This window comes from Crinia signifera, chromosome 2 (assembly GCF_055691185.1).
Source record: "Crinia signifera chromosome 2, ASM5569118v1, whole genome shotgun sequence".
Lineage (NCBI taxonomy): Eukaryota > Metazoa > Chordata > Amphibia > Anura > Myobatrachidae > Crinia > Crinia signifera.
Genome location: NC_139218.1, coordinates 135,915,822 through 135,935,650, shown reverse-complemented (window position 1 = coordinate 135,935,650; position 19,829 = coordinate 135,915,822). Strand labels below are relative to the sequence as shown.

The 19,829-nt window shown below is 42.0% G+C and overlaps 1 protein-coding gene across 1 annotated transcript in view; it reads left to right on the top strand.

The window, feature by feature from the left end:
- Positions 1 to 13,929, top strand: part of LRRN2 (leucine rich repeat neuronal 2) — a 40,974-nt gene extending 27,045 nt beyond the window's left edge. The window contains exon 2 of the mRNA XM_083172904.1: positions 10,840 to 13,929. Within this exon, the coding sequence (XP_083029030.1) occupies positions 10,998 to 13,106 (2,109 nt within the window). The 5' untranslated portion in view covers positions 10,840 to 10,997 and the 3' untranslated portion in view covers positions 13,107 to 13,929. The remainder of the gene's footprint in view (positions 1 to 10,839) is intronic.
- The last annotated feature ends 5,900 nt before the right edge of the window (positions 13,930 to 19,829 follow it).

The following is a 19,829-nucleotide window of genomic DNA, read 5'->3' as shown; positions in this document are numbered from 1 at the left end:
GCGGCACTCAGAGTCTTGAAACGATGCAAAAAACTTGAAACTTTTACTGATCTACAGTTTCGGGGTAATCACCCCTTCATCAGGACCTGATGAAGGGGTGATTACCCCGAAACTGTAGATCAGTAAAAGTTTCAAGTTTTTTGCATCGTTTCAAGACTCTGAGTGCCGCTGTTTTCCTCCATCTTCTACATGTTTCTGGCTCTTTAGTCAGCACAGACAGGCAATGGAGCAAGTTACCCCGTGGGGGGGTCTGAGTGCCGGGCATACGAGATCCATATATATATATATATATATATATATATATACAGAGTCCAGACATGATGAGACTAGTTGGGCATGGCTTCCGGCAAGACATAGAAGCACTGACCCTCCTCCAGGAGTCACCGGCAGCGAGTGTAAGGCTGTTCCCAGCTTCAGTTTGCTTTCCTGGGTGTCTCCGGAGGTTCATCTTATAACAACTTATCATGTATATGAGCTTGTTACACCTAGTAAAGTGTTATAAATAATCAAATAAATAATGGGGTTTTAGTTAATTAATTGATCAATGCTTTTAAGCTGTTTCACTGCAAGTCCTACTCTAACAACCAGATTCAACCTGGCATTTGCACTGAACATGTTCAGTTTAGCTACAGTATAATTAGTCTGGCTCATCATGAATGGGTTGTATTAAAAAGTCTAAAAACTGGGAGAAGGGCTGATATAGGGACCCTCTTGCTGAAATTATGGGTCTTCTGGGAGGTTTGTAGGGGTCTTTGTGTATTTTTGGGATGGTGTATAAAACCGGAGTAATAGGGAATGGTTGTGACAATGCTTTAACTTCTCTTTCACTCATCACCTTATCCGATACGGCTTGTTTTAAGATGGCTTCCAGTTCACTTTTGTATGTATTTGATATGTCTCCAAATTCCTTAGTTGTTTTTCTATTTCCTCTTTATATTGTGTGAGATCCTGAACGACAATCCCCCACCTTTTCCGCCAGGCGGATTACAATGGAGGTGTCCAGAGATAAATATTTTAAGGCCTTTTGTTCATAAGGGGCCAAATTATGGAACACTTTAGGTTGCGCTTGACAATATCTGTTTACCTATTTTCCAAAAGTCGGGAAAATATTTATATGGAGGAATTTAAGGAAAAAGGGTCGAAAGTGCTATGTGTTTTCAGATGTGGTGGAAGATATGGAAGGAGACAGTGCTTCAGTGCTCATTTTGTTTTGGAAAAATTATTTTACCCTTAAATTCCTCTCAAATCGAAGATTTTGAACTTTCCAATTAAAATCATCATGTAAATTAGTTGGAATACAACAAAGACCTTTGTTCTTTTCTCTATATCCTTAAATTGTCTTTTAGATAGATTATAAATTATGTTTTCTTCTTGTTTGATTTTATGTGTTCTTTTGGTTTGGCCCCCACGCATTGTGGGTTTAAAGGGGAATGGCTCTCTTGTACTTGCATTGAAGGGGCAGACCACAGAGTAGTGGAGACGTCAGAGTCAGCAAATTGGAAAATCACTGTCACTTTGCGTCGTAGTTACTTCATTCGGAATTCTTCTCTTCTTTTGTCGCCAGCTATTTCTTTGAGCTGGAAGATTTTTTTGCTCTATTCCTGAGAGCCACCGATACACCTTCTTATCCTCCTAATCAGTAGATAATGGACTGTGGTCCATTTGTTTTTCTTGTATTTTAAAAGATCCTTTTTATATTGGTCACATGTAATCTGTGAATTCTTCCAAAGCGTTTAGTTTGCTGGATCTTCAAGTATGTTCTTCCTTTATTTCAAATTATTTCTTCTTCGCTTTTTTATGTTCTTTACCCGATTCCTCTATTACGAGGATCATTCAATTAAAACTGCATTTGTTTAAGAAGGCAATCCACTGTCAATAGTGGGACAGTTTTTTATACAAAATCCCCTAGGATCATTTTGGCCCAATAGTAGTTGGATAAAGTGCTCCCATTCAGTAAATAGTTGGTCTCTCTTTTACTCCATTTGTGCAATTGATGGTATATATCTTCATCTGAACATCCTGGCTGTGTGATCGAGGTTTTTGTTTGGAACAAAATTGATCCAATTTCAGCCTCTGTGAACTTGGTAGATCTAAATCCATAAATGGAAGATCGTTATAGCCCAATCAGTCTGCCTCCCTATTGCAGTTAAAGTCCAATGCTTGTATAAGATATAGATTGTAAGCTTGAGAGCAGGGCCCTCATAACTTTGACTGTCTGTAAATACCCAGTTTGTTGTATCACTGTCCCCTTTTGTAAAGCGCAACGGAATCTGCTGCGCTATATAAGAAACTGTTAATAAATAATAATAAATAAGTGCTACAGTGCAAATAAGAGCTAAGTACCGTGCTGAAATGCAGTGAGAAAGTGCTGAGCAACTTGCCATGATCCAGAAAAGAGAAAAGAAGGTGGCTGTGCGCTGTCAGGTCACAATGACAACAGTAGATATGGGTGCTTAAAATCAATAACAAACAAGTGATGGTAATACGATAGAGGGTGGTGGTGTCCCAGGCCTACAAATATTTTTAGTTAAGTTTTCTATTCAGGCTGCAGTGGAATGTGGGTACTCAAGCCACACGAGAAGAAGACAAATATACAAAAAAGGACACTGCCCTAAAAGAATACATTTAATTCTAAATCTAAAAATGGATAAATTAATTTATCCATTTTTATGATTTAGAATTAAATATATTTCCTATTTTAGCACAGAGTACTTTTTTGAATATTTATTATCCAGAAAAATAAAGACAATCCTGCGTTGGTGCCTTGACTCTTAAGGACTAAGCACAGTCCAATTCATGTAGCATGTGGTTTGGCACTCCTTTCTGCAGTAGATCAATATTGCCGGGGTTCCTTCCTACTTCAATAGAGCCAGCAGTGTTTCCCTGTATACAGTATATATATATATATATATATATATATATATATATATATATATATATATATATATATATATACACACACACACATTTTGGTACAGTAAGTTGTTTTATTGTAATATATGCAATGGAAGTATGCCAATACTATTGAGTTTTTTTCGCTACTAGTATATGCTTCAGATGATGAATGCAGAATGCTCAGACTCAGCTCTCTTAGGGGTAAAATTACTGAAGATTCTGAAAATGAAAAGAGGTGATATTGCAATATCAACTCCTTTTATTTTTGGAAGCTTTAGTAAATTTACCAATTAGAAGCACCTGAGCACTTCCCCCATTTGACCTTCGATGTGATACTGCTCAGCATTGAAATGATCTCTGTATATCTTCCTAATCTGTTAAGTCTGTAGTTCAAATAAACTCATTTCATGCAAAAATGATATTTACCACCTGGTTTGTTTACGGTGGCCACTGTACTTCTTTAACTAGGTACACACTATCTCAATTTATCATTATCAAGACAATTTCATTACGATAAATGGCACACTCCCGCAGGTCAGCAACGACATCCTCTGTCATCCAAACATGCAGCTCAATTTGAGGATATTGTCAACAACAGCATACTCCTGGACATAGCCACTAATGATATATTGTTGGTTATTCAGAAGATCGCACAGTGTGTACGCACAATATTGTTTGACTGGGTATACAAATGAAATCATTAACCACTATGTATTGTTTGCATATCGTGTAGTGTATATCTAGACTAAGGGGAGTATTCAATCCAGGATGCCAACTGTCAAAACGTCCCAACAGTCGTAATCCTACCATTTTCACCGGCTTCCAACACTATCTCGACAGTCAGAATTCAATGTTCTGACTGTTGAGAGTCGGAACAGATTCGACAATCCACAGTCGTGTCAGACAAAACAGATTTGACTTTTAAAAAAAAAGACGAAACTGACAGCCTTCAATGCTGTCGGAGACAGTAGCATGAAATAGGCGAGTGTCGCTATTTCCACCTGTCGGAAATATCGGCACAGATTGAAGTCTCTTGCTAGTTTTATATGTGTAGTTTCTAGGATGTTCTTAAGCATGTTTAAAATTTGAGTTGCATTTTATTATTGTGGGAGCCTATTAAAAAATTTTTGGTTAAAGCTGACCCCCGCGGACCACAATGTGATCTGTAGCCCATAGGTGTTACAAGGCACCTCTGGTTGGTCTGTGTAACTGTGTTCTGTGTGCAGTCTCACCTGTCACATAATTAGGCCATTAGCACTCTGCCTTTGTGTTAGGCTGCCCACCTGCAGTGACTTTCCTCATTAAAGGGGCTTGTCCTTTCTAGCTGTTTTGATTGTTCCCATTATAATCCAGCCTGCCCTAGTCTCCATGCTGGTTATACTCACTCCAAACCCTGATCCTGTACAGATCCTGACTAGTGTGTGAAACCCTGACAAACTCTGAATAATCCTGTTCAGTTTCCTATCTCCAGTTCTGTGGCACTAGTGTGTATCCTCTGCATCAGTGGTCCTGTGCCAGCAGCACATGGTAGTGTGCTAAAGTTATTGGTTGTCTTGTGTGTCTGGTCCTATCTCCTGTGTCCCAGTCTGACTCCAGTCAGACTCCAGTCACAAATTTGCATTGCCCAGCCTCCTGTAGCAGCCTTGTACAACTTAAGACCTGGTGGCACCCTTGTACCTGGTGGACCTAATTTGCTGGGGGAAAATGACTGTTATAGGCAAAGCCTTAGCTTGCAGTAGGCTTTATGGACTGCTGGGCAAGAGCAACAGTGCTACCTAATACCACCTTGGTGGCAATCCTAACATTAGGCTAAAATGGGCTACCACCATCTTAGAATGGCGGTAGCGCCGGGACTCTATGCGATGCTGAGATTGGTATTGATACAACAGACTGAATCAAATTCCCATTAAAACCTATGGGGGATGCGGCTTTGAGTGGGGCAGGATGGATCGCAGCAGGGATCTGAGATTCCTGCTCCGGTCCTTCCTGGATACATTTGGGAGGTACTTAATAGTTGTGGATCACCCCGAAAATGGGTGTTTTTTTGTCAATTAGCCACAAGTATTCAATGGTAAATGGGTTCCTAGCTCTCATAGCTACCTCTCACATTTGTGCATTTGCACCTCTGTCTGTCTTACTACTCTCTTTTTTTTGTGCATTTGCACCACGTCCTGTATGATTACTCTATCTATTGTGCATTTGCTGCATCACCTGCCTGATTACTCTTTTTGTACATTTGCACCTCCACCTGTCAAATTACTCTCTCTATTGTGCATTTGCACATCTATCTGTCTGATTACTCTCTCTATTGTGCATTTGCACCTCCACCTGTCTGATTGTTCTCTCTATTATGCATTTGCACCTCCACCTGTCTGATTAAACTCTATTGTGCATTTGCACCTCTGCCTGTTTGATTACTCTCTCTTTTGTACATTTGCACCTCCGCCTGTCTGATTACTTTCTCTATTGTGTATTTGCACCTCCTCCTGTCTGATTACTCTCTATTGTACATTTGCACCTCTGCCTGTCTGATTAATCTCTCGTGTATTTGCACCTCCTACTGTCTGATTACTCTCTCTATTGTGCATTTGTACCTCCACCTGTCTGATTACTCTCTCTGTTGTGTATTTGCACCTCTGCCTGTCTGATTATTCTCTCTATTGTGCATTTGCACCTCCACCTGTCTGCTTACTCCCTCTATTGTGCATTTGCACCTCGCCTGTCTGATTACTCTCTCGTGTATTTGCACCTCCTACTGTCTGAGTACTCTCTCTATTATGCATTTGCACCTCCGCCTGTCTGATTACTCTCTCTATTGTGCATTTGTACCTCCACCTGTCTGATTACTCTCTCTTTTGTACATTTGCACCTCCGCTTGTCTGATTACTATCTCGTGTATTTGCACCTCCTACTGTCTGATTACTCTCTCTATTGTGCATTTGTACCTCCACCTGTCTGATTACTCTCTCTATTGTGCATTTGCACCTCCACCTGTCTGATTACTCTCTCTCTATTGTGCATTTGCACCTCCGCCTGTCTGATTACTCCCTCTATTGTGCATTTGCACCTCCTCCTGTCTGATTACTCTCTCTATTGTACATTTGCAGCTCCACCTGTCTGATTACTTTTATTCTTTTCATATATTAGTTTCAAATGTCACTTCTTATGTTGCTTTCATTATTTCCTTCTAAAATTGTACAGTTTCATTTTTATCTAACTGTATGCCTCTATCTCTTTCCTTTCCAGTACACCATTGTCATGCTCTGGGCTTCTTTTGCTCACATATTTTATCTGTGATTCTCCTTCCCCCTCATTGCTGGGTATTAAGTGCTCATGCTGACACTGCAGGGGTTATAAATTACCTCTGTTCTATGCTTCAGTCTATAGAAGGAGGTGGCTTTCCATGCAGATCCTTTGCTCTCTTACCAGACAATGCTATTGTAAGAGCTCCTGCGCTGGCTAGGAGACAGATTATAATACTCCTAAATAAATGCCTGCGTTATATAGCACATCCATATCCATAGACATTTCTACAATTATTGTATTTATTTTATTCCATTAAAAAAGGTAAACACTGTACTGTTGATTTTACAGTTTGTCTTTCAGGGTAATACATTTTAGAAGCCATTTTTAAATTACCATATTATATTCTTTTAATAGTAATTCATATTTTATTTTTCTGAAAATATCCAAATCATCTTTACATCTGTTTATGTAATGACTTCATATTGCCTGAATGTCGTGTGCATTATCCGGTCTCTCATTGTGACCATAGGCAGCTTTGTTACTGGGATACTGCACTATTTCATATTCAGAGAACTTCCTTATAAGTTTTCCATTTTTAAAAGTATTAATTGCCAGAGACAACCATACTAATCTGAAATATATAGTCCAGGGTTGCCTACTTTTCAGCTGCCCTCTCTGGGAGAGGGGAGCCAGCTAGCCGGAGTAGGGGGCGGAGCTGGCGGACATGCCATGAAGGGGGTGTGGCCCAAGGCCAGGCTGAAACGATGTGCTGTATTTGAGGTGTGGCCATTGCGATATCATCATCATCATCATCATCATCATCCGGTATTTCAGACATTGCAGAGTGGGGAGCGGGGCCACAATGACGAGTTTTGCATCTTCGGTCTCCCTAGATCCCCCATCAAGTGGAAATTGCAGGTGGCTGGGGGATTCCGGGAGACTTGCCTGTTTTCCCGGGGGGCGGACCCGATTTCCACTAGCCTATCGATCATTTTGGAAGGGTAGGCAACCCTGATATAGTCCTTTTCTATAGAATTAGAGTACTCTTTTGTAAATAGGTCTATCTACTGTACCAGTACAGTAATTTGCGGTAAAAGAAGAAAACTAGGTACTTGTGTAATAGCACGGCGCCCGTTACGTAGTTAGCGTAGCGTCCCTGTCAGGATCAGCATAGTGTTTGAGCGGTCAGCATAGTTAGCGTAGTCAGTCAGAAGTAGCGTAGTGTTCCCGCGGCCGCTTAGCGTAGTTAGCGTAGTCAGCGTCCCTATCAGAAGTAGCGTAGTGTTCCCACGGCCAGCGTAGTCAGCGTCCCTGTCAGATATGTGTTCCTGAAACACCCCCACTATCCACGCCAGCCTGAAGCAGCGAGCCCCGTGAGGGGACACATTACGCATCCCCGACCTATTCATACCCCCACTATCCATGTCGGCGTGGAGTTGATTTTATAAAGTGTGGCAAGCGCAGCGAGACGCGGAATACATGTAAAGTAATCCACGGCCCTTGGCGGGGCTCGCTGCGTAGTCACTACGCTAGGCAGCCATTGGGCTACACTGACAGCATAGCTTATCCTACTCTGAAAATGTACAAGCACACTAAAGGCCCCATACACTGGGCCATTCAGCTGCAATTTTGGCTCTTTTCCTGCAATCAATTGCAGCAATCAATCACAGAAAAAGCGCCCAAATTGCAGGTGACTGGTAGCGGGTCTGAGTCGCACTGGACCCACCAAGTCACACAGCAGGAGAAGCAGAATTCCTTCTGGCTCCGGGCAGGCTCGGTGGGGATTGTATGCGATATATTACATGTAAAAGAACCACACCTGGAAGGTCCCGGGGTCAAGGGAGCACTAAGTGTGACATCTCCGAGGGGAGAAGTCGCCACAGTGTATGGAGGCCTTTAGGCCAGGATGTAATAGGACTGAGTTAAGTCCGGTCGTGTGAAATATCTGATTTTTACACAAAAATCTGACAGTCAGGTAATGTAATAGTGTCCGAGTTCGCTAAAGATCAGAAGCTTTCAGCTTCAAATACATTAATACGGTAAAAAGTCAGATGCAGATTTTTTGCCCATGTTAAACATACATCTCAGCCGATAATAGGAGCCGAGTTGGAAAGTCAGACATAAAACTGCTCTATAAAGTTGGTCATAATTAGATGTTTTTGTTTGGATGAGTTATATCGACATATTTCAAAATCACTTAAATGTACAAAATTAGAGCACCTTTGTAATAAATAAACATTTAAACAAAGATTTCTAATCTTAAAACTACTAAATGTACTTTGATTTGTCAAAATATCTCATGTACTGTACATGTAATTTCCCCCCATTAACTGCATGTTATGCACATCACTATGCTAATCAGACATGCAATCAGCTTTAGCTGATTCAAATGATATACAGCTTGCCTATATTCTATATGTACCGTAATTGCGACTATATCTGCATAAAAAATATTTTGATAGTATTTCCCAGACAAACAGTATAACAATATTTGTTATGCAGATAGTTTCAATTAGACACAAAATATTGACAAGCCGCTTATCATTGTATGAGCTATTGTGACAAATCAAATTATTTTTTGCATTTTTAAGGTTAGAAATAGTTTTTTAAATGTTTATCACAAATGTGCTCTCATTTTGTACTTGTATGTTAATTTAAACACTGTCAATTATAACTCCCCCAAACAATTAGCTCTACTTTATAAAGCTGTTTGGTGTGAGGCTTGCTAACTCAGCTCCCTACTTCCTGGCCTGCAACTATTACCGGTATACTATATACGTAGCATTCCAGTGGGTCCAAATCAATTAGACATTTCCTGGTCATCAGAAGTTGGATGAGTTTTGCATTTGTAGCATAAAATACGCAAACCCTTACATTGGCCAAATTCCTAGGAAAAGTTGAACATTACTACGTTCTTCTTTGAAAGACTTTTCCAGGGATGCTAAAAATCGGTCCTCATTACATACTCGCCCTTGTGTTTCAGTTTCATTCATTGCATCCCCTGAGGGGGCGATTTATCATAGCTTGGAAAGATTAAATGGAGAGAGAGATAAAGACAGTCAGCTCCCGTCATTTTTCAAAGACCTGTACAATGTAAAAGACCTGTAAAGGAGCCAATTGGATGGTACTTTATATTTCTCCAATCCCCCTTAGCATTCTAGATGTCTGATAAATAAAAAAATGAACAACATTCAACAGGACCTTAGGGTGGTGGTTTTGTACTGTAAAGAAAATAGGCTTAGCCTGTAAAGTGACCGGAGCTGAGTTTGTACTTCATGGGCCAGATGCACTAAGCTTCAAAAGCGATAAAATGGAGAGTCATAAACAACCAACCAATCAGCTCCTGCCTGGCATTTTTCAAACATAAAAACCAGTGCCAATAACGTTCATTTATAAAAACACATTTAATAATGACAACAATTAAAATGAATAAATTAAGAGGGAAAGGGGATTGATTGCCAGTCGGTACGGTACCGTAGCTGTCTTCATAAGATGATGAGCTCCGTTCCTATGATGCCTCTTATCAGGGTCCTGAGATGGATCCAATAAAAGGAAAGTCCACTGCTGACCAAGTATTACTTCTCTTTCTTGGGTGGAAATTCACATATGGGATAGCAATCCCCAGCAGTTGTGTGAAATAAAGTCCACTTGGTTGGCATGCAGTTCAACCAAGTGGACTTTATTTCATCATAGGAACTGAGCTCATCATCTTATGCAGCTATGGTACCGTACCGACTGGCCCTCAATCCCCTTCTAGCAGCATCTATTTTTTGATTAATTTATTCATTTTAATTGTTGTCATTATTAAATGTGTTTTTATAAATGAACGTTATTGGCACTGGTTTTTATGTTTGAAAAATGCCAGGCAGGAGCTGATTGGTTGGTTGTTTATGACTCTCCATTTTATCGCTTTTGAAGCTTAGTGCATCTGGCCCATGAAGTACAAACTCAGCTCCGGTCACTTTACAGGCTGTAAGAATTGAAAGGATGATTGAGTGGTACTTTATCTCTCTAAGCTTTGATAGATATTCAACTGTAGTACATAGTAATGCTATGGTAAGTGGCTATAGTATTTACCAGATGTTCAAAGTAGTACTACTGTACTTCAGTAATAACTAAGAGAAGCCTATGCAGTCCAAATGCTTCTCAAATCATGTGTAAATGCCTTTTTATGCTGTGAATATTACACTAAAACCTGAAGTGACAGGAGTTAAACTCAAGGCTCATCTGCAAACAAGTATGTAAGACCAGGCTATTTGCACAGCTCACAAACTCCTTTTTTTCTCTTAACACTATCCTTTTGAGGCCAGAGCTGCATATCTGGCCAAATAGAACATGTCTGGTGCTTGCTGATCCGTTGCCATGGCAACAAGTGAGAGGCTCTCTGGAAAGAAAGGGCCATGAAAGAAAAGGCTCAGCCTGTGGGGGCGATACAGAGGGAGGAGGAGATGAAGAATTAAAAAAAACACTAGGGATGGCGGAAACGGGAAATGAGGGTTGAAAAGAGTAAAAGGAAAGAGGTGCTCTGTGTGGGAGAATGGTAGTGAGAGCAAAGGGTCAGGTAGAGAGAAGGGAGCTAAATGAATAAAACAGCGTAAGAGAGAGGAAAAAAAAAAGAAAATATACAATAAACTGGATATACAACGTAATCTGATGTTCTGCATTCCTATCCTAACCAATAACACTTTGTCTCCACAGATCAAATCAACAGTTGGACGGCTAAATGATGCTACAGAGAAAAGGTGCCCAGTGTCCTGGTGTTCACAGTAATGGAAGAGGGGTGTTGACACATGTTGCTTATGATAACGTATTCTGGATGTATCTGCTGCATTATTCTAAGTAAACTACATTAATCAATGTGGAAGGCTATCTTTAACTATTCTTCTCCTGGCTGCAGGATGAGACTTCTCGTGACTAAAATAATCCTATTTTGGGCATCCTCCGCTCTTGCAGGGATTCCTGCTGTGCCCTGGAAGGTGCAGTGCCCATCACAATGCGTCTGTCAAATCCGTCCCTGGTACACTCCAAGGTCAGCCTACAGAGAAGCCAACACTGTAGACTGCAATGACCTGTTTGTCACAGCTGTTCCAACTGCTCTACCAGCCGGCACTCATACACTTCTCCTACAGAGCAACAATATAGCATATCTGGAGCAACAAGAAGTAGGTTACCTGGGAAATCTGACAGAGCTGGACTTGTCTCAGAACAGCTTCTCCCATATCAGAGATTTTAATGCCAGATGCCTACCAAATCTTGTAAGCCTGCACCTTGAAGAAAATCAGCTGGAAAACTTGCCCAACAATAGTTTTTCCGGGCTTGAGAGCCTAGAAGAGTTGTACCTGAACCACAATCAGCTGTCTGACATATCTCCACAAGCTTTCTCTGGACTACATCGTCTACTCCGACTGCATCTGAATTCAAATTTACTGAGAACCCTGGATAACCAGTGGTTTAAGGAAATGCCAGCCCTAGAAGTGTTGATGGTTGGTGGCAACAAGGTGAGTTCAATCCTGGACATGAACTTTAAGCCACTCTCCAATTTAAGAAGTCTTGTTCTAGCAGGTATGGGGCTGAAGGAAATATCAGACTTTGCCCTAGAAGGATTGCTGAACTTAGAAAGTCTCTCTTTGTATGACAATAAGTTGATTAAGGTGCCAAAGGGTGCACTACAAAGGGTTCCTAGCCTGAAATTTTTGGATCTCAACAAGAACCCTTTAAGTAGAATTCAGCAAAAAGACTTTGCAAACATGTCTCAGTTAAAAGAACTAGGTTTAAACAGTATGGAGGAGTTGGTATCTATTGATGAACTAGCACTAGTGAACCTACCAGAACTGACCAAGTTAGAAGTAACCAACAATCCTAAACTTTCTTTCATTCACCCTCGGGCATTTCAGAAGTTGCCACGCATGGAAACACTGATGCTTAATAACAATGCTCTGAGTTCTTTGCATAAGGAAACTGTTGAATCACTACCGAATCTACAAGAGATTGCCATGCATGGAAATCCATTGAGATGTGATTGTGTTATCCGTTGGGTCAATGCCACTGCCCCTCATGTTCGTTTTATGGAACCTCAATCCACATTGTGTGCCGAACCCCCAGAATTAAGGCGCACACAGTTACGATTAGTCCCATTTCGTGAAATGAGTGATCGCTGCCTGCCCCTTATTCCCGTACCAAGTTTTTCACCTCGTGTAAGAGCAGCCAGTGGACAAAGTATCACATTACACTGCCGAGCACTTGCTGAACCTGAACCACAAATTTATTGGGTGACACCCACAGGAGAGCGTCTAGGAGTGTCTGCGGACTGGGGAGGCTACAAAGTACAAGAAGAAGGGACACTGGAAATACAAGTAGTGTCATCAGCCCATGCTGGGGTCTATACCTGTGTAGCACAGAATCTTGTGGGAGCAGATTATAAGAGTGTGCATCTAATGGTAAACCAGCTCTACCCAACTAGAGACAATCCTGTTCAACTGCGGGTGGGAGAAGTGGGCGAGCGTCATTTGTTGCTCTCCTGGATACCACCTCTTAATGCACTTGGCTGCAGCCTGCGTTGGAGCTGCTTGACACCTGGGGCCAGCGTTGAGCGTGCAAGGCTCCCTGTGGGTCTAAACTCATACAATGTCACAAGACTACTTCCAGGAGAGGAATGTAGGGTATGCCTACGCGTCTCCCTTCTTGGAGGCAGAGTGCGAACGGCTTGCGCTAGTGCCAGGACTAGGGAGACTGGCACAGGTTATAGGCATAGAGGACAGAAAGCACTAACAGCACTAGCCTTCTGCTCTCTGCTTGTTGTGATTGGTTTACTTGCCCGTTATCGTCCTGGTGGCAGGTCAGATCACTCATCACCTTGGTCTCTATCTGGCAGAGTTATTTATCCACCAGTTATACATCAGTGGGACCAGAACAAAAAGGAGCATCATCTGTCAGGCATCAATGTGCCAGCTACCCCTTTGTGCTAATAAACCTTTGCCTGAGTTATCTCCGAGACTTTCCCAGAGAAGAAACTGTGGAGAGTAGTGCCTTGGGAGGGATCCAAAAAGAAAGCCTTTAAAATACATAGGCAAAAAAGGCAGAGCTGCCATGTGGGCACGGAAACTTGTATAGAAACAAGTTCATGCTAATACACATGAACATTTAAGTACCAGGAAACATACAAACATAGTGTAAACTCACACAGATGTGTAGTTGCACCTAACCGTAAACCTACCCTGCTGTAAACCTGCAAAGAGTGAAAAAAATGTAAAGGAAAACCCTAATCACACATTCTGCAAGCATGACAACACTTAGTACACACAGACATCAGTCTTACACACCTAACATTTGTACAGACTACAGAAAGACATAGTCATGTTACATTACACAATGATACAAACGGTGTATAGTTATGTATATGCTACACAATGCTGTGACTCTGTTGCTGTGTGGTAATCTCCTCTTGGCCCTTCAGCACACTTCATGGACTCCTCAGCCTCAGGGCCACAAGATTATTTCTGCTGATCCTATGACTAAGACAGGAGTGCAGACAGTCTCATTGTAGCCTATGTAGGAGGGCGCTCCTTCAAAAGTGCGGGAAAATGTAAACACTGTAAGGCAGAACCCCTCCCTTCACATCCGTCTGATACAGAGAATTTGGGACTTTATGGGGCCTCTTTGGCTTTGGACTGTATCTGGGGCAGAAAAAACTAACGGACTTAATTGAAGTAGGCAGTGAGACTCTTTAAATCCTTTCCCAACTAATATGTACAATCGTGATTGTTATAATAAAGCTCTGAGCAGCAAGAACTTGTATAGAGTCAGCGGTTTTTGAGGTACCAACAAAGCACAACTTTCTCCTTCTATTCTGCAGTATAGGAATAGTGCCACTATGTATGGCTGGTTTCTAATAACACTATATAGCTATACTGTATCTGTGATTGGTTTGTATCTTAGTATCTGTTCAGGTGTATTTCTAATATCATATGGCGGGTGTGGTATGTTTCTCCGACAGTCAGGATCCCGACAGTCATTATCCCGACGTTGGGATCCCGACTGCCTGGACTCAGAAAGCATGGCCAGCTCAACAAAGCCCCAAAGCGGGCACAGTGACGGCCATCGAGAACCCAGCCGTCGGTGTTTTAACGGTCGGGATCCCGACGTCGGGTTAATGACTGTCAGGATCCCCGTCCGGCACCCCATATGGCACCCCACCTATTTATATAGGGTACCATCCTCTGCTTTCCATTCTGGACCAATTCTGAATGATAAGAAAGCTGCACCCCATCCTTTGAGACATGCCATGACTGAATTAGATCTAATTGTTCAACTCAGCTATTGTATTTTTTAGAAGGGATTGGTCTGACTACAATAACCTATAAAACAGGTGGCAGTGTATTAAAAATAACCCTGGACATAAATCAGAGCAACCTATTTGGTTTATGATAATAATGCAGAACCAGAAAACACACTCTTTACAGCCAAAATAAGCTTTTACTCCTGGTTTCAAATACATCAACATTTTGAGTTGCATCAGATTAATCCCTGGTAAGTCCCAGGTAAAAAAAAAAAAAAGATAGGTGCAAAATGGTGTAAGTATACAAACATACAATGCTTTATAATCAACAATTCCATGATCATGCCCTCTCTTAACTTAATCCATGAGCCAATGCCCCATTAGTGTGACTCTACATTGCCATAATCTGCAGGCGGAGATGTGACTGAGCTGAGTGTGACTCTGCATTGCCGGATACTGCAGATGGGGATGTGAATGAGTTGAGTGTGACTCTACATTGCCATAATCTGCAGGCGGAGATGTGACTGAGCTGAGTGTGACTGCATTGCCAGATACTGCAGGCGGGGATATGAATGAGTTGAGTGGAAATAGGACACAGATGTAGGACAGATGTTGCAGCTGCACAGACCCTGGTCATTCTCTCCTGGGTGCAGGGTGTTTGATGTGGGGCTTCCTACACACCACTGGAAATAAAAATTTCCTTTCTTCTCTGACTATCCTTCTCCCATATGGCATACTGTAACAGTGACACTAAGCCAATTATAAAGGTCAGAAATGGAGCATGTGTCTTGACATAAGCACTTGCCAAATCCTGTGTGCTCTAATGAAAGAGGTTGCTACATTTTACCATGACTTGGAAACCTATATCTAGAACAGACTATTTTCCTCTACATGCAATCACACACATTCATCATTTGCAAATGATAGCAATACCAGTTTACCAGTCTTGGGATATTTTACCTAATCCAACTGGTTCAGCAGAGGAGCTGTGGCAAGATATCTCCTCTGTACCTCTCAACCATCTTGACAAGCTTGTTACCCATTTTGGGGTTGCTATTTCTCATTGCGTTACATAAAATGGTTAGTAGAACAAGCGGATTATACTGAATCAACTTCATTTTGTTTGATAAGTAATGTATTAGTGTGTCCTCATACAGAGATGCCTGGCATGAATAAGCTGACAGTTCCTGTACAACTACGCTATTGTCAGGTGTCATTTCTTGCCAAAATGCATCTTATTTGTATCGTTATGTGAATAAGATACAAAGCAGACACCGTTGAGTAAAATGATAAGTGACTGTTAAATAAATACAGATAATAAACATCAACCTACAACGCTATAAAGATTGTGCAATCACTAAAACAATGGAAAGAAGACAAGACAGGCTGGGCCAGTCATACAAAAAATAATACCCCTTTCACATCGCACTTTTAAAACGGTAAATTGCCGTTTTTTTCCCTTTTTAAAACGTTTAAGCCTGCACTGTGAATGCACCACAGCCGATTTACCGTTTAAAGTTAACTGGCATTTCGAACCGTGTAAAAAGCAGAGTCCTACACGGTTCGTTGACGTTTTTTGTGCAATGTGAATGTGTACAATGCTATGCATTCACAGTGAAGGCTTAAACGTTTTAAAAAGGGAAAAAAAACGGCAATTTACCGTTTTAAAAGTGCGATGTGAAAGGGGTATAAACCGGTATTTAAAACGGTAATCTTAAGGCTCTTAAGGCTCTGACCCGTTTTAATTACCGTTTTAAAATACCGGTTTTTAAAACGTGTCGGCGATGTGAAAGTGGTATAAAAGTACTGGTACAGTATTACTACCAACACAGTAGTGACATGCAGTCAGGGTAGGTAGAGCATCACTTTCTATAATCTTGACTATAAAATGAGTAAATAATAAAGTTATTTCTAACTTAAGCAATATCTTTTAAAATATCGTCTAGTGTGTACACTCAATATCGTTAATGATGCACGCTCCCGCTCATTGTTAACAACCCTTCCCATCTACTAAGCACATGGGTCGATTTGGCTATATAGGGTCCCGGTGATATCGCTGAATGATAGTTTACTGATATTGTTCTGTGCGTGTGTATACCCAATTAGGCAGCAGGTAGGATCAACTAGTGTGTGGCTTAACTCAGGGGGAGTAGGGACATCCAGGAACTTCCCCAGCACATAACCAGCAGCTACCGACATGAAGGAGAAGCTTATGATCAAGACTGCTGAATAGCAGGGGAACATGCTGGTGATTGGCTGCTGGAGGGGCACAGGGCTTCCCACTCCTCTCATGTGGGCAACATACACTCCTGCCATGGGTAGCAAGCAGATAGTGCCTAAAAAGTTTTAGGCTGATTTTGCAATGCTTCTGCAATGTGTTTATGAGTTATTTAAAAGAGTTAAGATGTTATTCAATGTTTAGTCACAGCTGTCATAGTTTCCACGTCGGAAATGGCTTCGGGAGGATTGAATATCCCCCCTTAGTGCAGGATAGTGGGTTTTAAATACCTTTTAATCAGAGGCGTAACTATAGCACCGCAGCCCCCGTGGCCGCAGGGGGGGGGCTGTGCATGTGTGGGCACCGGGGGGCTGTGTGGTGCTATAGTTAGGCCCCTCCCGTCCGCCCATCTGCCGCCCGCCAATCCGCCGCCCGCAGCCTTACCTGACTTCACTGGTGGTCATTCTTCTGCTAGTGAGACGGACCACAATAAAATGTCCGCCCCATATAGCAGACAGTTCTCTGAAACTGTCTGCTGTATGGGGGCGGACATTTTGTGTTGGTCCGTCTCACTAGCAGAAGAATGAAGCCAGCAAGGGAGCCGGGACGGGACCAGCAAGACAGGTAAGGCTGCGGGCGGGGGGTGCGGCGGGGGGCGCCCCCCATTAACGGCGGGGGGGCGCCCAATTCATAGTTACGCCACTGCTTTTAATGCTCTCTGCCCGAATATTTGTGGCCAGTCTTTTATTCTTTTTTTACCTACAACTTACTGCTACAAACAGTTATCATGTTATTATTTGGTAAGAAGAAAAAATACTGTGACTATAATATATTTACACCTTTGTTCAATGCCAACATGAACCATTAGATTCATATACAGTATGTGTGTGTAAATCTGTCTCTGATAACTAGCCTCCCTAGCCACCACACCGCATGTCACTGAAGTACTGTCAATGTGGAGCTGGAACATCTATCGGGCGGAAAAGCTTTGGTGCACTTTGTGATACCATTAAACTGTGAGTATATGTCTATTAAACGTTGTAGATCAGGGGTGGCCAAACCAGTCCTTGAGATCTACAAGCGGTCCACATTTTCCATATCACCTAGCTGGTGCACAGCTGTAGACATTGCTAACTGTCACATTTCCAAACCTGCTGCATTCATTCCTACTATAGATCCACAGGTTGCCTAAAATACATGGGGTCAGATTCTCTAAGCTTCAAAAGTGATAAAATGGAGAGTGATAAACAGCCAGCCAATCAGCTCCTGTCTGACATTTTTCAAACACAGACTGTGACATGGCAGGTAGGAGCTGATTGGCTGGCTGTTTATCACTCTCCATTTTATCACTGTTGGTAGATCTTGAGGACAAGTTTAGCCACTCCTGTTGTAGACTGCCTCAACACAAGGAGTCCTAGCACTGAGGTTATTAACATTATTCAATCCATATTAAAGAGGCTTTGACTCAGACAGGACAAATTCACATATTGAAATGATACCAAATTTTTTTTGCATTTTTGTGCAATAGGTATAGGCCATTACCATTGTTAAATAAAGAATGGGAGAGTCTAGCCACCCATCCTTAATACATCATAACATTAGGTTTACATTAAGATCAAGTACTGGATCCATAGGCATTGATGAATCTAGATGTCCAAAATGTCCTCATGTTTTTATCTTTTACTAATTTACTAATTTGTTAATCATTTAACATGATTTACAATAGCCTCAGAAATCAGACTCCACTATGTTAAGGTGCCTATACACGTCTCGGTAAGCAACGTGCAATGCGACACAATGTGCTCTCCCACGGGCATCGCATCACACAGTACAAAAAGTATGTGCTGCATGTATGTACTGTCTGCGGATCGCATCACATGCAAATCGCATGCAAAATGCATGCAATGCGATCCGCCCGATAACGCGTTGCATTGCACGCTGTTATCGTAATGTGTATGGGCACCTTTAGTCTTACTTAGGAATAATCCAGACTTCATCTAGATTCTATTATACTGTATTCTACAATGGCTTCAGCATATATAATACGGTTCCATCTTTGTCTCCATCAGGCATCTTCAAAAGTTTTAATTTCAACCCCATGTAACAAAATACCCTCACAAATTAAAATGGAAAGCCAAACTGACAGAGACACTGGATGTGTAGTGGTGGCATTTAGAGACAATATGGCCAGTGAGGTATTAAAATGACTGCATTCAAACTGAAAAACAGTTATGACACCACTGTATTATGACACCACTAGTTTGCACAAGCTTTACTTGAATACCACAAGCGCTTATACCAATAGAACCGCTAGATTTACAATAAACTGAATATGAAATGCACAATACAAAAGTCAAGTGCTCCCAATGTCCAACAAAGTCTACACCAGTTGGTCCCAAACTTAAACTTCAAGGATCCCCAACAGGTGCACAGGTGTACTCATTGACACATTTTAAACCCATAGGTGGAGCTAATTATTAAAATTGTGATCCGTGAGGAAAACCTGCACTGTTGGGGGTTCTCAAGGGCCAGGGTTGGGAACCACTGGTCTACACTAACTAAAAATAAATAAATGGGTATATTACTTGCCCCCCCCAGGTAAAATCGGTACTTGTGCATTATTACCTCACCCACGATATTAATCCCATCGCATGCCATACACCCAATGCACTGCGATTTTAAATTGTATAAGCCCCCTATACGATTTTTAATTGAATAAGCTCCCTAATGGGGGCTTACAATGTTAAATGCACTCCCACGCCACCCCCACTATGAATGCCAACCTGAAGCGTGGCGAGCGCAGCGAGCCCGCGAGGGGCGGCGGTATGCGTCCTCCGACCTTTTCATACCCCCACTATCCACATCAGGTGGAGTTGATTTGATGTAGTGTGGTGAACCCGAAGCGTGGCGAGCGCAGCGAGTCCCGCGAGGGGACGCGTATTACTTTACATGTGTTCCGCGTCCACTCGCCACGCTTCCGGCTCGGTGGCTCGCTACACTATATAAAATCAACTCCACACCGACGTGGATAGTGGGGGTATGAAAAGGTCGGAGGACGCGTACCGCCGCCCCTCGCGGGCTCGCTGCGCTTCGGGTTGGCGTTGATAGTGGGGGTGCCGTTGGGGGTGCTTTTAACATAGTAAGCACCCATGACGTTTAATTATCTTATAGGGGGCACTTTTAACATTGAAAAAC